This window comes from Lepidochelys kempii, chromosome 10, assembly GCF_965140265.1.
Source record: "Lepidochelys kempii isolate rLepKem1 chromosome 10, rLepKem1.hap2, whole genome shotgun sequence".
NCBI classification, from domain to species: domain Eukaryota; kingdom Metazoa; phylum Chordata; order Testudines; family Cheloniidae; genus Lepidochelys; species Lepidochelys kempii.
Genome location: NC_133265.1, coordinates 9,348,211 through 9,365,055, shown reverse-complemented (window position 1 = coordinate 9,365,055; position 16,845 = coordinate 9,348,211). Strand labels below are relative to the sequence as shown.

The window sequence follows — 16,845 nt, the reverse complement described above, 5'->3', positions numbered from 1 at the left end:
GGTTAGATACACAACAGAGACTCACTATTTCACTGATCTCTGTCATCAGGTCAGTTTTTAAAACTACGTTTTACTTTCCCGCACATCTCGAGCGTACACCTTTCCTTTAAAAGCATTTCATACAAGTACGTATGAAGGGCCTTGATCTTGCAAGGTGCTGAGCAAACTCGACTCTCAGCAATTTCCCTGGAGTTGGACATTAAGGACCTTGGAGGATAGGTCACGTGGTCTGGTGCACACACTGTATTCATAGGTCAAATCTATTTCTTTAAATAGACTTTGCTATTCCATGAGTGCTTTCTTCCCACCCTGTTATCTACCTTGCTTTGGCACTTCATCACAAAGTCTAAAGGGACATTATCTGCAGAGAATACACTCACATTCTCCCCCCCCTCCCCACCCCCGTCCGGCCTTGATCCCTCCCTCCCACAGTCCCTTTGAGGAGCAGATACTGAAATTCCAAAGCTCTTGCTGAAATACTGCTGCTGCCAGTGTCGATAGCATCTCCCCTTGCCCTGCCTTCTGACTGCACTGCGGAGAGCACCAAGGCTACAGACAAGTTTCATTGCCCTTTTATGGTAGAAAAATGAATCGCCTGCCCAGCAGCAGAGTGCCTTAGAGCTGAGCGTAGACGACAGACGGAAACTTGCCATTTGTTGTGGTTTTGGCAGCAATATAATGGAGCGTGTTCCCATCTACACCACTCAGCTAGAAGGGTGCACAAAAGGCATTCACCTGAAGGTAAAAAAAGCAAATCCCTGGAGTACAGAGACATACATCCACTGAACCCCAGGGAACTGCAACAGAGGGTGGGCAGGGTCATTAGCAAATAGAATAGATAGCCTTAAAATGGTTCTACTGGACAAGGCACAAGTGAGCAGCGGGTTTCCCCATGAAAATGCGCAGATGCATGTGCAAGCGGACTCAAATTCTAGACTACAGAACACATTCATACTAAACCCCATCAGTATGGAAAGGAGCAAGATCTGCTGCATCGCATTTCCATTCCTTCCCCCACCCCAGCAAATACTATTCAAACAGGGTGAGGGAATTAAAAAAATTAAACTGGGACTGGAGGTCACCACCACCACCAGGTAGGAAGTGGCAATATCCATCTCCAGCCTTGCCCCCACTCCCCGAAAAGCAGAGAGGCAAAATAAAAGTAGCAACTAAATCCAAATAAATACTCTGTGAAATACACAGAGCCCAGGCATATGAACTGATGAATAGGGAGTGACACTTAAGAGCATGGGACCTTCAAAATGTTTGCACTGCTGTCAGGAAGCTGAATGAGACATAGCAGACTCAGCAGCTGGGAAAAACATGTTGCAAAACAAGGAGAATTAAGCAATTCTCTATATGCACATCCAACTCAGAGGCATTTTGGACAAGCTTAATTTCTTTAACAGGAAGAATTTCTTTCCGCATTGTTTGTGAAGATAGTGACAGAGTCCCTGATGCAGTTTAAGTCTTAGGGCCGTATAGGCATTTAAAGCTTAGCTGCCCAAACCTACGAAAAGCAAATGAAGAATATTGTTGGGTGGCATGTATTTGTTTCCAAAATTACATGCTCAGAGGGGGGAAAAAGTCTACTATGGAATTTCACCTTATGTTTACTCTCTGCTGGTGGGTCCTTTGTTTACACAAATATTTTCCTTCAGTATAGAAACCTTCTGTTGTAGGGTGCAACCAAGACATATGTGGCTTGGGTGGCATAACCGCTCTGTAGCAGATAGAGCTGTTTCCTACAGTAGTCCAGCATACCTCTGTACAGACCCCAATTTGAGGAGCAAAGCCCCACTGACTGCCTTTGTAACTTTAAAGCTTGCTGATCATGTAACACCCTCTGTACAATGCGGTTCACACCTATTAACACAGACCAGGGATGCACGGTTCGCACCCCGCTAGAAAGGGCCATGCTCAAATAGAGTTTGCTAGCAAAAGCTCTGTACAAGCTTAGTCAGAGTTTGAGTTCAACAGGAAATGAAGGTTCAAAGCAACTGGGTGAGCTTGTTCATAGTCACCACCTTCAACTCAGTCCTGGGAAGTCAGCTCCAACAGCAGCTTTGAAAACTTAGCCCTTCATAATAAAAGAACATCCAATAGTTGCCTTGCTGTAGCCAACGGAACAATACTGAAGATCTAAAGGCAAAGTTGTAGAAGGGTTTCCCACTAATGCAGGTATTTCAGAATCATCCTTTTTTCCAGCAGGACAGCAGAGAGTACTCAGCGGGCACATTCATTTCCTAATCACAGCCTCATTTCAAGGAGACACTACCCTGTGAAAAACAAGAGCCTGGAAGCTATCTAGTCAGAGGGCCATTCAGCTCAGACACAGTGAGAGTTTCTGCACCCTAGGAGGCACCACCCTCTAAACGAGGAAGGCAACCCAGTCTGTCGGGGGAGAGAGAGGCTCCTCAGTGACACAGGGGAGTTCAGAAAGTGAATCTAGGAAATGCAAGAGGCTACCATGCAGTGGAAGGTTCCACTGTGGCTTTGAAAATATTCCGCTTGGTGTTCTGAGCTCCCCAACACCCAGGGGGACAGTGCTGCTTCATGCATGTGTTACTACCATGGCAACATCTCTCACCTTCTCATCTTTCAGCTGGCTGGAAGCCCTGCACTGCTTTGTGCTGAGACTGCAAAGAGGGGTGACAATCTCGCCCGCCCACCACACAAAGGGTCTGTGATACCTGCAAGCACACCATGTAACACAACAGACTGCACTGCCTGCACACTCGGGGGTGTATGCAAGCTGATCATAGGGGCCACACTGGGGGAGAAGAGGTTCTCTTTTCGGAGAGGAAGAGTATTTCTCTTGTGGATGAGTGCCTGCCCTTTTAGTTTTTGAAGTCATGAGAGAAATGTTGCTTGGTAATTTCATCAAGGGGCTTGGCAGCTTCAGTTTGGAAAACTGCAAAGACCTCAGCATGCCAAAACGCATGGGAAAGTAACATGCGTCATTAGAGGGCTGGAAGGTTCAAATGCCGCGGCTGCACAGAAGTCTGCTTTGATGTGAGGCAGCACAAAGGTGGTGTAATGCATCACCAGCACGGGCTAGTCCCACTCACATTCGGCAAGTCAGAGCGCTGCTGCAAACCAGACACCACTGTGTACAGCCTCTTCCTACACACATCGTGTATGTGGCTCACTACAGGACGGATCAAATGCCTTGAAGTCGAGGTGGTTTAGCTTCGGCCAGCAGAGAACTGTATGATGGGTGTTAACAGAGAACCTTTACTTTTTACATTTTGTGAAAAAATAACTATTTACTAAATTTTACCGAAAGTGCCAGTGTTACTTATTCAATGCACACAAGCTCCCCCTCTTGTGGTTGATTTTTGAATGCGCTTTAAATATACATAGCTAAATATACTCCAATAAACCGCTTCTGGCATACAGCGGTTACTCAGTGGCGTATAGGGGGTCGTGTTTTAATACATCTCAAATTTAATTTCAGCCTCCGGATATGCGTAATTAAAGTTATGTAAAGATGCCAAAAAACTTTAAAAATCACCCCTAAAGACCATGTCACTGAGTTTAGCAAGGACAAATTTCATATTGATAAGCAATATGCTATTCTGTACTGTACGCAGGAAGGCTGTAGATTACGTTCAAAGGCAGACAATTGTACAACACGTGGAAAGCGCTACACAAACTGAATGAAAAGAAATGAAAACGAGGCTGAAACAGCAGAGTCACTGACAACAGTAAAGAGACAACGCATTGTGACTGAATCATTCTATTAATTTTATTTTATTATAATGATTGATGGCATCGGTAGGCTTCAAACATTTTAAAAAGATATCAAGAAAACATTGTGTTTAACTGATACCTATATATTGTGGCCATGGAAATTAAAGGGAAAACGCTGATTTTTATGTTTTTTTAAAATCACAGAATTTTGTCATCACAGAAAACTAGGATCCCTGCTCATTACATGCTCTTCACATGCCTATTCAGTAGTTACTGTAGGCAACCGGCAATGCCTCCCTCTTACTGGCAATTCTGCCCATTGCTGATGTTAAGACTGGTTACGTCTCAGCCACTAAGAGGACTGATCATGTGTGAGAGATGCACAAGCAGTAGCCCAGCAGAGTGTCTGGCATGATGCCTGCATGCCTCAGGCTGGATGAAGCACATGGGCTAATGCTTTCAACTCTTCAAGGAGTGCAGATTTACTTTTGGCCCAGACTTGAACCAACCACCACTCTACAAAATCTTAGGGGAAGTTTTGGGAGAAGCCAAACAACATCAGTGTGAACCCTGGAATTGAGACCAGAGAGGCTGAGAGAGAGAGAGAATGAAAATGGTATGAGACCACTGGTACTCCACTCCCCACCCCCTCACAAGGATCTTGTGTCCCCTCTGCTGAAACCACAAGACTCTCCTTTCATCCCTACCACTTCACTTTATACTTCTCCTCACTTTATGTTCTGCAATGCAGCCAAAGTCCTTCCAGCCAAGGAAGGGTTCCTTCCAGAGCCAACTGTCGTAACTTGCTGGAGGCACCACTGTTGAGTCTCTGCAGCCCTTCCGATATCGAACATCCACTGCACTCCTGCATCACCCCACATTCCCACGCTAACCCTTTATGCGCCTCACTAAAAAAAAAAAAAAGCTTCCTGCAAATGGGGATGTTAACGGGTAAAATCCCCATCATGGAAAGACTCAAGATAAATGGAACTTGGGGAAACCATTGGAAGCACAGCTACAAAACAAGGACAAGTCCTCCCATTTCAAGAATTCTTCCTATTATTCTTCCTATAAGGCCCCAAATTGTTTCTTTTGGAAGTAATCTTCTAAAAATCCTGATCGCCCCCACAGACCTCTGGCTAATGCACCAATACAACCTGTTGATATCGTGGAAATCCAGTCCCTGTTTCAAGTACTGGCAAGTTAGCCTGAAATACCGTGATATCAGAAGAACCAGCCAATCAAAAGGATAGTGCATTTGGAGCACTGATCAACCTGAACACTCTGCCAGACCTTCATGCCATAACTTTACATTCTGAAAAGAATACCTGTACTTTTAAAAAACTGTAATATTCTTCAAACTCTGAATTCTGCTTACTTGCTGTAACCAGTGGGGTGGACCTGTATGGTTCACTTTAAAAAAAAAAAAAAAAAAAAAAAAAGAGGAGAGTTCTATTATTTTATCATGCAGTTTTAAAAACTGGTTGATTGTGCAAGTCATTGGTGCCATCTAGTGGTTCTCAGCCTTCCTTAGACCACATGCAAGGATGCTGTAGTTTTCACTTGGGCTAGCAGTACAATTTCTCAAATGTTAACCGGTTGACATTAGTTCAGTGGGTCTGTAGCTCCAGAATCCAAAAAGCAACTGCTGATCCTTCATCAGGCTAGTCTTGCTCTCAGCTTCACAACGCTGACAATAATGTAATAACTATTCTTAGCAATACAAGTTTCTCCAAAAAAAAAAACAAAATTAGACTTCCAGTACAAGATGAAAAGGAGTACTTGTGGCACCTTAGAGACTAACCATCATAGTAGGCAAATGGCCACATGAAATTTAGAATAAGAACTCTCAGTGGCTACAGTAGCTACAAGCATGAGTGCAACTCATTTAAGATAGGAGCTTCTGTGATACAGACCATCCCATAAGAGTCCCTGATATCGTGGCTTAGGGTAAGCAAGGCTCATTAGGTATCAGAGCTTGGATACAGACACTACGTAGGTCTTAATTCACTGGCATCAGTGAGTTAGGAGGCACACTGAGAAAAAATTAAGTCCTACCATCAAGATTTCTACAGGCATTTAGCACTCAGAAAGTCTCTGGAAGAAACTAAATCCTATTTCTCTACAGAGCAGATGCAGCACAAGCTGTGGCAGTTCAGGGTTTGCCCATTCTGCTCTGCCAGCGTACCTCTCCTCTGACCTGGCGAGACTACCTCCATGGCTCATTCTCCATCACCCATTCAGTGGCTAAGCCCTTTGCCGAGATGGCAACAAGGGTGCTGATTAACGGGTTTTGTGAAGAGTATGTAAATTTCCAGTCCTTTGAGTGGACAGATTTCATATATGGTGAAATATATGCAGATGGTGACTTTCTGGCACTAACGAAGTCTGGATCCAGAGTGGTGACATCCAGCAACAATAAGAAGTGTCATTCTATGAGGGAATTTGATTTTGGTTTCCCCAGTTCTCTTAAAGTTTCATTACAGTTAGAATGGTCATAAAAACCAAATGACATTTTAAAAAGACCCTATTACCAGTCCATTTTAAACTCATGCTTAAGTATCTTGAGAGACATTACTGTGCAACCATCTCCTAAGCGGAGCGTACAGAGCAGGATTTAACCAAGTCTGTATTAACAATACCCTGAAATGCAGCCCTGCCTTTAGTCACATGCCTTACCAGAAGACCAACAGCCACCTTGGCAAGGATTCTCTCCCTCCACCACACCCATGTCACATGCACATTTCATACCGCTAGCAAAACAGAGCAGCCCTCAAGCGGTATACCTCAAAACTCTGAAAGAGATGACCAGGTAAATATCAGCCCTTTACCTTCCTGCAGCGAGGGTTGGGACAGCTGAACCGCTTCACATCGTTGTCCAGGAGCGCCGGGAAGTTACAGAAAGGACACCTACAGCACAAGAGAAGACAACATTAACATCCTATATTGAGTAACTCTGTTGTAACAACTCCACACGCCCCTTAACAAGGTAGTCAGCTATGGCCTGTCTGTCAAAAAAAAATTCAGTGACCTCAGCACTGCCTCTTTTCTTCCTACAGTTCTCTGATTGCAGCCCCTCTTTGTGTCCCAAAGATCACGTGCTCAGTGCTGCTTCTAGACTATTTCACACAGAGGATTAGTGCAGAGCTGACAAACCATAAGAGATGCAATGCTCTGTTGATTCTGATCTGTTTCTACCGACCAAAGAAAGCTAGCGTCTATTAATAAAAATATTTAGGGGTAAAAGTCAGATATCTTAGTTACAGACAGCCTTTAAAAAAACCCAGCTGCCTTGTGTTACCAAGCCAGCTAATGTTTTGGGCTATAGAACCAGAATCTACTGCAACACTAGGTGTCAAACTACCACTTGTTCATCCATTTCACAGCATTAACCCACTTTGACACGCTGGGAACCTACCTGACTAGCTCATCCGCACAGGCAGCAGCCACCTCTTCCTCAGCTTTCCGCTCATAGTATTTACACAGGATGTTCTCTGGGAGTACCTTCTCCAGCTCACTGGTTGGGAATGAACATGTGCAGCTCCCTTCCATGCAGCTGAGCTCTGACTACATTGGTGAAGGAAGAGAAGAAGAGACAAGGAAAGTTCATAAAACATAAAGGCATCACTCAATTCTACTGAATCAAGATTGATTCAACAGAACCGAGGGGTCTAAGACAACGAAAATGTTTGTATTGAAACTGACATTTCCAGATGTGACCACAGCAGATGACTGCATAAGTGCAGAGGTGGAAGGGGAACAGATAATAATATATCAGACAAGTGCCATATACCGTGTAAACACTCAGCTATCAAACATGGTCAAACACTTTGCGCAGTGGCAATTTTCCCACAGAAGGTAGATCATTAATGGCAGAATTCACCCTTTTCCAATATTTTGAAATATTTCTCCCTTATGAACAGAACAGTGACATGGTTTTATAAGATAAAGCCTGCTAAGTGTATACTTCTGTTGTCGCATCCAAATCACAACCCCCGTGTGGACTTATTTTAAAAGTCACAGACATTCAACTATGCACTAGTGTTGCTATACCACTACACTGCAGTTCCTCCACTTCAAGCTGCATCACGAGACATGGTACATACTAATATCTATGAATGTAGAGATATTTAAAAGCTAAACAAAAAAATGGAATTGGAACACTACAAAGGAGAATCCCCTGAGTCTTCACTCCCTGCATGCCTCAGAGCAGCGGTTTTCAAACTTTTTGAGCTGATCCCCACTTTGAATTACAATTTTTGGTTGCACCCCCCCAACACAGAGCAAAAAAAGAGGTGAGTCGGGGGTGGAGGCAGCACTTCCTGCCCAAGCACTGAAGCCTGAGCCCCGCTGCAGGGGCCGAAGTCTGAGCCACCTGGCATTGCAGCTCGCCCCCTCTCCCTCCCACAAAGGTTCCTCCATGCCCCCTTAGGAGAGCGAACCCCACAGTTTGAAATCCTCTGCCTCAGAGTTCAAATCTTGAGTCCCAGCCACCAACCTACCCCACTGTGCAAAACTGGGTTACGGCTCTGGTTTGGAAGCAAAGACATAGGAAGAAAGTGAAAACACTGTTTTTCTTTTACTCACCCCATTGAGCCTGGCTACTGATACGGGCAACTGCACACTTTTGGGAAAAATGTTGCTTGAGAACCTTAATTCCGCTTGCTTAACTATGTAACCTTAACCATGCATTAACAATTTTTGTGCATTTAGCACTGCTAAGGAGAGTTTCAATTCAATTCAATGACAAAGATCCCTGTACGCAGTTGTTCGCTATCTGCAGGAGGGCAAGACCAATTTGGTTTTTTGCTACTAAAGTCTAAGTGTGTTCCACACGATAGAACACTTCATAAGACGTGCAGTTATACCAAGTTCACAAATTCCTCCAGCATACCTACATACTTCACACTATTGATTACATGAACCTACACATGCCTCCATCCACTTTTCATTCTCTCGTTGGGACACGCTTACCTTCCCAGAGCCAAAGACTGCCTCCTGAGCATATTTGATTAGGCACTCCTTGCAGAACAAGTGACCATCTGCACACTGTGTCAGTTCCTCAAATGCGAATTCCCCATAGCAACAACGACACTCGATCATCTGACCATCCTGCAACCATTAGAAAGATTAATTCCCCCACCATCCAACCCAAATAGCAACAGCAATAGGCTATTGCAAATATATAGATGAGACACCCATAAAATTAGCATGTGCGGTTGAGACACAACCTTACCACCCTGTCTGAGACTCCCAATTAAGCTGAAAGTGGCATGAGCATTTCTAACAAGAATAGCTACAGTTTGTAACAGTCAAATAGTTGCTTTGTTTAGAGTTTAAACTCCCCAAGAAAGTTAAAAAACGGAAGTTCTAACTACTCTCTAACAGACTGCAATGTAGGACAAGCCATCGCTGTAGCCAATTACCAAACCCATGCACACTTTGGTGTATTTGCTAGTATGCCTAAGTGCTAAGAATGAGGGGATTTGAATGACAGAAGAATAAAAGTATCACTAGAGGGGAGGAAGGGAACAGAATGCACCGTTCACATTTGAAGACTAGGATTCAAGTTTAGTGGCCTGCAACTACCCCAAAGGATATTTATCCATATCACAGGTCAGGAATATGGTGCATTGGCAGCAGTGTTTTAGAAGAAGGGAAGCTTGCACAGTTCCTGTCTGTGATACGATGGCACTGATAACTAGGCATGGTCCCTTCCTTGTAAAGGCCAATATGCACTCCAAAGCTTAAAGGTAATGGATATTGAAAGGAAAAAGGTAATTCATAGCAGCTGAATAGAAGTCCAACCATCATCTCTCTTAATTGAAATGGAAAGGCTTAAGTTTTCAGATTTCTAATAAGCCCCCCATAGCGAATGGAAGAGAAGCCTCTCCAAGAATAGCACATCTGTTTTAAATTGTCATAATGTGAGTAGCAATGGCAACCCTGATTACTAATCTACTGCAGTGCTGGCATGGCTAATCAGGTTATTAGCAGCAACCAAATGAGTTACTACAATTCATTACATGCATCAATACTGCCTTCCTGAACTCAGCTGTTGGTACCCTTTTCTAAAAGCCAGGCCAAACACACACACACACACACTAGGGGTTTTGCCAGCTCAGCAAAAACAATCCTACAGCAAATGAATGGAGTATGTGAGATGCCAGACAAGTCAGCTTAGAAATAAGGGAGTAAATGCAAATACTTATTACAAAAATCAGGTGACAGAGCTACTGACCTTCTGATACTGCTCCTCGTTCATCTGCAGGGCAAGAAGGAAGTCTGCATGCTGACAAAGACATGTGCATTTGTAATTATTGAACTAATAACGCTCCATTCCAGACACTAAACACTTTTATGTAATCTTAAGATTTAAAGCATCAGAAGTATGTTACACTTGACAGGCTGCCCACAAACTGCTCAACCTACCATTCCAATTCCAGTTACCTATCAAGCTATTTAAGACTCTGCTCTTAAACCCACCACTGCTATGAACCAGATTCCAGACAGTCAGCAAATTCAGGCTCTTGCAGACCCAATGGGCAGAGCAGATACCAGAGTGAAGGGCTTTTACAGAGATGATTGAGAGCATCTGCCTTGTTTTTAAAGGAACACCATCAATTTATATAAAGTTTTTAAAGCAATTCTTTCCCCAACAAGTCAGTGTGAAGATATAAACTCAGTCCTTTCCTAGAATATGAGCAGCAGAGGCAGTTTGTAGTAACGGGTGGCAGGTTTCTGCTTTGGCAGACTTGGGTTTGAGTTCTGCTTTTAGTTTCAATGTAGGTAGACAGAGGAATTCTACAGATAGCTTGCCTAGCCTCCAGAAGGTGAAGTGTGTAGACAGATTGCCTTGTAGGCACAACAGGGACCATGCTTGCTAATTATAGAGCTGTATTCACGAACTCCAAAGGAAGTCTTACCATTGGTATTGTGATGAAAGAAGGCATGTTACTGCCAAATGGAGGAGGTTTAAAGCTTACTAGGGCAGAGAATGAGCAGTCCTAGAACTCAAGGAGCAAAATCCAACCACACTTCTCCCCTGGATTAAGGAGGGTCCAGAATGACATTTTAACTTCAGCTCAGCATCCCAAATCAAGTGAAAATGTGAGCTGTAAGGAGATTACTCTAGGCAGAAATGGTAGTTAGCTGCCTACGCATGTAATAAGCTCTGAATAGGTTGCTAGCTTGGCTAGTCCCAAGGTGCCAAACCACAGCTCATTTCTAAAAAGTCATGAATGGGAACTGGGAGGAGGGAGAATTGATATTCAGTGTTTTGTTCAGGTGTGTGTATTTATGCAGGAGACAGACAGACAATGAGGGCAATTCATGACAGTCTCACCTCTGCCATCTCTTTAATTTTCTGTTCATAGAACTCCTGCTCCAGTTGCACGGGTGGGAGAAGCGAGAGCCTGTCATAGGACCTGTAGTGCCGTCTCTTGTTCTCCAAGAAGAACATCCGCTTCTCAATTTTCACGTCACCTAAAGCAGGATAAGAAGCAGGATGAGAATGGACTGGGCAGTGAGATCAAAGCTCAGGGTGTTTCCTTATCTATACCTGTGACACGACAGACCACTACTCATTATACAACTTCAGAGTTCAGAAGCAGTACTGTATCAAAAAGACATATTATTTATTCATGAATACCATCATATCTTCACATCTATACTAGACAATGGCAGAAAACAGAGGTTTCAGGGTCAGAGCACCTAACAATGGTACTTTCTGTGGTGGGTAAGCTCTGCTTGCAAGATGCACACAGACTACCATAAACACCAGCTGCTGCTTACCTTGCTCAAATTTGAAATCAATGTAGGAAAACTGGTTCATTTCTTTCCTCCTTTTTCGCTTCCCACTGTTTTCCGGAGACAGCTCCTGCCATTTTTTGAGGGCATCAGAAAAGGCCTAAAAAAAAAAAGAAAAGAGGAAACAAGGAAAGAGGGTTGTTAACACAATCGCTCCAGATAAGTCTCTACTACTCTCTGCAAGAAAACAAGAACTGTGTGCGTCCATTACAGCGCTAAAAATTCACAGGGCCTTCAAGTCTGACTTGAAGACAGGGCAGCAAAAGCCTCAGAAATAAGTCTGCTTCTCCTTCCTTCACTCATCCTACCACCGTAGAGACATGGGGCGATCACACTGTGTGGGAAACAGAGTGCTGTATTGTTCAGGCGCAGAGGAACGATATACAACCGCCCCTACAGTGCTATCTATAATGCTGCAATGCCAGTGCCCAGAACGTAGTGGGTGAGGTCTGTAACACATTCTGAAGAATGTTTTTGCGGGTAATCTGTGAAGGTTTTAGGGCCATATCATGCTCTCTCTGAACTCAACTAGGAGCAAAACTTTTCTACTTAAGCATTAAGCTAGTCTAAGGGGTGAGGTGTTTAGTCTTATTTCAATGTTGTGGTATTAGATGGGGGGGGGGGGTCTAACAGTTTCAGACAAAACTGGTCACTAGCCAGCAACAATTTAGACTAGTCTAAGATAAATGTATTGCCCATTGAACTCACTTTCTTTGAGTTGTTCTGCAGTTCTGCTACATGGATATTCTTCTAAAAGGAAACTACCATGCAAGCTAAATCTGAGGGGGCCAGAATGGCTCAGCAGCCTCAACCAATTCTTTATAACCCAAGTTATTAGAAAAAGAATGAGTGAGGAGAGAGGGATCTCACACATCAGCTGTAAGTTACACAAGGGTCTGATCGCATCTGATTGTTACTCATCTAATTTAGGAGGTGACACTCCGTTATGTTTAAGTTGTGTTTGTATACAACTGACACGTTTGTCTTAAGATTTGGTTAGCATAGGCTCTACTGGCAATTACACCTCCTTTTGGCCATGAAGCCTGGAATATTCCTCGGGACAGGCTATGTTGTATCACCACTAACTAGACAGCACCCCCAATAACTCTGTATTCTGGGAGAAGCATAACAGCATCAGCAGCAGGATGGGATACTTCAGAAATTTCACAAAATCAGCCATTTCCTACCAGCCACTGATCTGAAGATCAATTGCACTCCAAATAAAGGAGCATTTTTAATACTAGCCGATGGTGCAAACAAAGGCACCATGCTTCCCCCTTCCAGCGCCAGGGATAGGCAGCCTTGGAAAGAAAAACAGAATCTGACTGAAGAACCTTTCGTGTGATTGCATAGTGTCCCTTGAGTTCATGTAGTGCCCACTTGATGTCCTGACTGCTTAGCATTTTGAAGTCGGCCATAAGGAGGTCAGCTGCTTGGATAAAGCATCGTTGATCAAGTGGGGCGAGTTTGGAAAAGTCAAAGTAATCCACTTTAGGCACCTGGAGAGAACATTAAAACAGGAGTTAATGCAAGCCTGACCTTTTAAAAATAAAAAGGTTTTCCTCTTTCAGCAGTGATGAGCGAACACTGGCAAGATCACACAGAACTAAACTGACTGTTCTGAGTGTGTGCACAGTTTGTGTAGAATTAGATTATTCTAATGATCAGTGGGTTCATCTGAGTAGGATTAAGATTTGCTCTGTTCTCAGAAGCATGAGACTTAATCTCTATGCCGACTAGCCCATGTATAACCATTTGAGATCTACTTAAATAAAAGGAAAGCAGCCAATGGGGAGACAAGGAACCTTTCCAGTTATTTTTGATGGAAATAAAGTGGGGAAATACACTGAAGCAGCTAGCCAGTCTAGTGGCTGAATGGCAGTGCTCCAATGCCACACGAGAAGATTAGAATTTCAGTCTACTTCATACTCAAAGGAGCTAGGTATGCAGAAGCACTCCATATTAATATCAATCACCTACTGACGAGGATTGAAGGAGTTAGGGTACTTTCCATTTCTCCTTGATGGAAGGAGATTGCGTGTGGTGCAGTCTTGTACAGTACATTTGAAGGGATAAACTGGCAAGAACTAGGAATGCACAATACCCAATGGAAGAAAGCCCTTTGGAAGTCATTTTACAAGCATGCTTTGGATAGAATTACTTATATTACAGATATACCAAATGACCCCCAATCAGGGATCAGGGCTTCATTGCACAAACGTACCGAAAGGAAAAGCTTTTACTGAAAGCAGCCCAAATCAAATATGTTTGCTGGGATGCATATTAGATATGAAGATACTTCTCACTTGCCTTTGTCTCATCTTGGCTGGCGAGCAGGCTGCTATTGGGATTTAAAACCACTCTGCCTTCCTTCTTTGGATAATCTGGATTTTCCAGAAGAAAATTACAAAGTCTGCAAAGATAAGTGTAGTTACTTGTGGGTTTGTGAGCCCACATCCCTGCATACATTCTTAAATTTTAGAATGAAGTGGGTTTTTTACCCACGAAAGCTTATGCCCAAATAAATCTTAGTCAGTCTTTATGGTGCCACCGGACTCCTCGTTGTTTTTGTGCATACAGACTAACACGGCTACCCCGATTTTCAAATTTAGCTTCTTCAAATTAAGAAGTTCTATGGATATGCTACAGCTGGGCACCACAGGCTAAAAGACGGCATTTCAGGTTAGAATAAACTACCGCCAGGATGATTTGAAAGACAAATCCACTCGCTTTTATTTGTTGTTCAAACATTTGAACATTCTTTTACTTGACCCTGAAGTTCAGTTCACACAGAGGAGTTAACATCATAATTATTTCCATACCAGAAAGGAGATGGCAAATATGACTTACGTCACTACATTTAAGGGCAGCTACGGCCAGAAAAGTGGCCACGTTAAATTAGGCACCTTCTTTCAAATCACTTTTGGATTTCAAATAAAAAACACTTACTACTTTTTAATTTGCGCTTCATTGCGGAACTGACAGCGCAGAGATTGAATGGGGAAGAGTAACAGTCATCACGCATGCAGCACAAGCGCAAACCCAGTGGCTGCTGTTTCAGCTAGTGCAAAAACACCTTCTGAAAGTTTTGGTTTTAAGATTAAAGAAATCCAAGAGCACAAGGTGTTACACCAGCCCCGCACCAGCCTTTCCAAGCCGGAGAGCTGTTTCAAATTCTTGGTTTCTTCTCTGTTTCTGTGCGAGGATAGATGGAGGTTGGAGGATTTAACTATGTTTAAACTTGGTTTGAATGTAGGGCACACGCTCTGAATATGGGTTTCACTGCAATAAGGTTTAAGTCACACAGGCACCGTCTAGACCACGCTAGGAACTGGTTTAGCTACAACTGGTTAAGGCATATTTAAAATTTGTTTGTTTTAAAAATAAACCACATCCTTCACTCCAAGGTCCAATGCAGCAGGGGTTCTACTACTAGTGGTCACGAATTTGGCAGATGAGAGAGTTTCAGTTTAGCTTAACGAAAAGCTTTTGCTCAGAAAAGGCCCTGGCAAACAGTCATCAGGGCATATACGTTGCCAGAGCTGTGAGGAGAAGATTTCAGAACCTATACCTACAGAGGAAATGGGTTGTAGTGGTCAGAGTAAAGAACGGTGAATCAGAACTCAATGACATATTGCCAGGTCGGTTACTGAGGTTATGACTATACTGTGGCAAAAGATGCATAGCGTGGCTGTGGCTGGCCCAGGCCAGCTGACTTGGGCTTGCAAGACTGAGGCTGCAGGGCTATAAAACTGCAGTGTAGATGTTCAGGCTCAGACTGGAGCCTGGCTCTGAGATTAGGGTAACCAGACAGCAAGCGTGAAAAAAACGGGACGGGGTGGGGTATAACAGGAGCCTATATAAGACAAAACCCCAAATACTGGGACCGTCCCTATAAAATCAGGACATCCGGTCACCCTATCTGAGATGCTCCCACCCCTCACGGGGTCTCGGAGCTCAGGCTCCAGGCCAAGCTCAATCATCGGTGCTGCAATTTATACTCCCGCAGCCAGAGCCAGCTGACCTGGGCTCTGAGACTCGGTGCCGCAAGTTTATCGCAGTGTAGAGACACATGCCAAAACTAGCATGGCCAGTCAGAGTCACACAAACAGTTCCTTAGTCTCTCCATCCACACAATGGGATAAAACCTATCTCAGAGGTGCTCAGAGGAACAGTTAATGTTTGTAAAGCACAGAAATCTTTGAATGAAAGGTGCTAGATAACAGCCATAGCATTCTTCCTAGAGCCAGCCAATGCTAACAACTCACGTTTGCGATCAAAAGAGGGGCTTTTTTAAAAAAAGCCAGTTCAAATGCAACACTTTCCCACCCTCACAACACTGTTATTTTAGTCCAACTCTCACACTCAAAGCGAAGAGTTATATTAGGCACCGACATATTGACCAGAAAATAAGCTCAGTCAATCAAAAGTGTCCGCAAATGAAAATTTACGATATATGGTACCCTGCTAAGTGGGATGTTTACATTTTATTTTGTATGTCAGAGGACATTTTTTAATATGTCCGTCTTAGAAAACAGCTTCATGCCACGGCATTGTATACATTTGACAGCACTTGCCATTTTTTTAAAAACTGCTGATGTCCAGTGAAATGGAAATTTCACGGAGCTCAAGCCAGAGCAGCTGAAATGTAACAATTTTAATTGTGGAACAATCAGTTTACATTTTAATTAGTCTGTCATTTGGGTGCCTAGAATTTTCAGGGAAGTTAACCTTCAATATGCCTAACAATTAGCTAAATGGGCCCCTCTATGCAGTGAGCATGCTGTAGTGTACCTGCACCAAAGGACATCAAGCCCATGAAGAGCCTTGTCACAGCCCAAATCTGGCCCCTCTTATTTATTACATTTCAGCTTGACATGCCATTGAGATGAAAGTGCTCTTGCAAGTAAGGCTGATCAGTGCTCTGACCTACTTATTCCAACACAAAAGATGTGATGACAACCCAAAAGATAGCTTATTAAAAGGAATAAAAATACAGGCAAGAAGCCTTTCTTGACCCGTCAGTCACCCATGCACTACAGAGCAGATATTTTTGAGTGCTTACTGGATAAACACCCACTGACCTCATTTGTCCTAGATCAATAGGGTCCTATAAGCTAAAATTGGAGTTTAACTCTATTGAACCCTTGCAGGATAATATGGGTAATTTGACTCAATGATAGGAGACTGATGGGGAAAGGATGCTTCAAAGCATGGATAGGAAAGTGAGAAATTAGTGGCTTCTATTAGGGAAGCCAAAGTCCCAAACTCTTGTCTCTGGTGGAGAGATCTTAAAGCACAGCTATTGTGGCAGACTTGGAATTCTAGGACCATTATGTA

The 16,845-nt window shown here is 43.4% G+C and overlaps 1 protein-coding gene across 2 annotated transcripts in view; it reads right to left on the bottom strand.

The window, feature by feature from the left end:
* Window positions 1-16,845, bottom strand: part of RNF216 (ring finger protein 216) — a 120,740-nt gene that overhangs the window by 65,111 nt on the left and 38,784 nt on the right. For both annotated transcript variants that reach the window (XM_073361904.1, XM_073361905.1), the window contains 8 exons: window positions 13,816-13,918; window positions 12,840-13,004; window positions 11,491-11,605; window positions 11,042-11,181; window positions 9,938-9,988; window positions 8,671-8,808; window positions 7,115-7,263; window positions 6,528-6,606 (listed from right to left, as the gene is read on the bottom strand). In XM_073361904.1, the coding sequence (XP_073218005.1) occupies window positions 6,528-6,606; window positions 7,115-7,263; window positions 8,671-8,808; window positions 9,938-9,988; window positions 11,042-11,181; window positions 11,491-11,605; window positions 12,840-13,004; window positions 13,816-13,918 (940 nt within the window). The remainder of the gene's footprint in view (window positions 1-6,527; window positions 6,607-7,114; window positions 7,264-8,670; window positions 8,809-9,937; window positions 9,989-11,041; window positions 11,182-11,490; window positions 11,606-12,839; window positions 13,005-13,815; window positions 13,919-16,845) is intronic.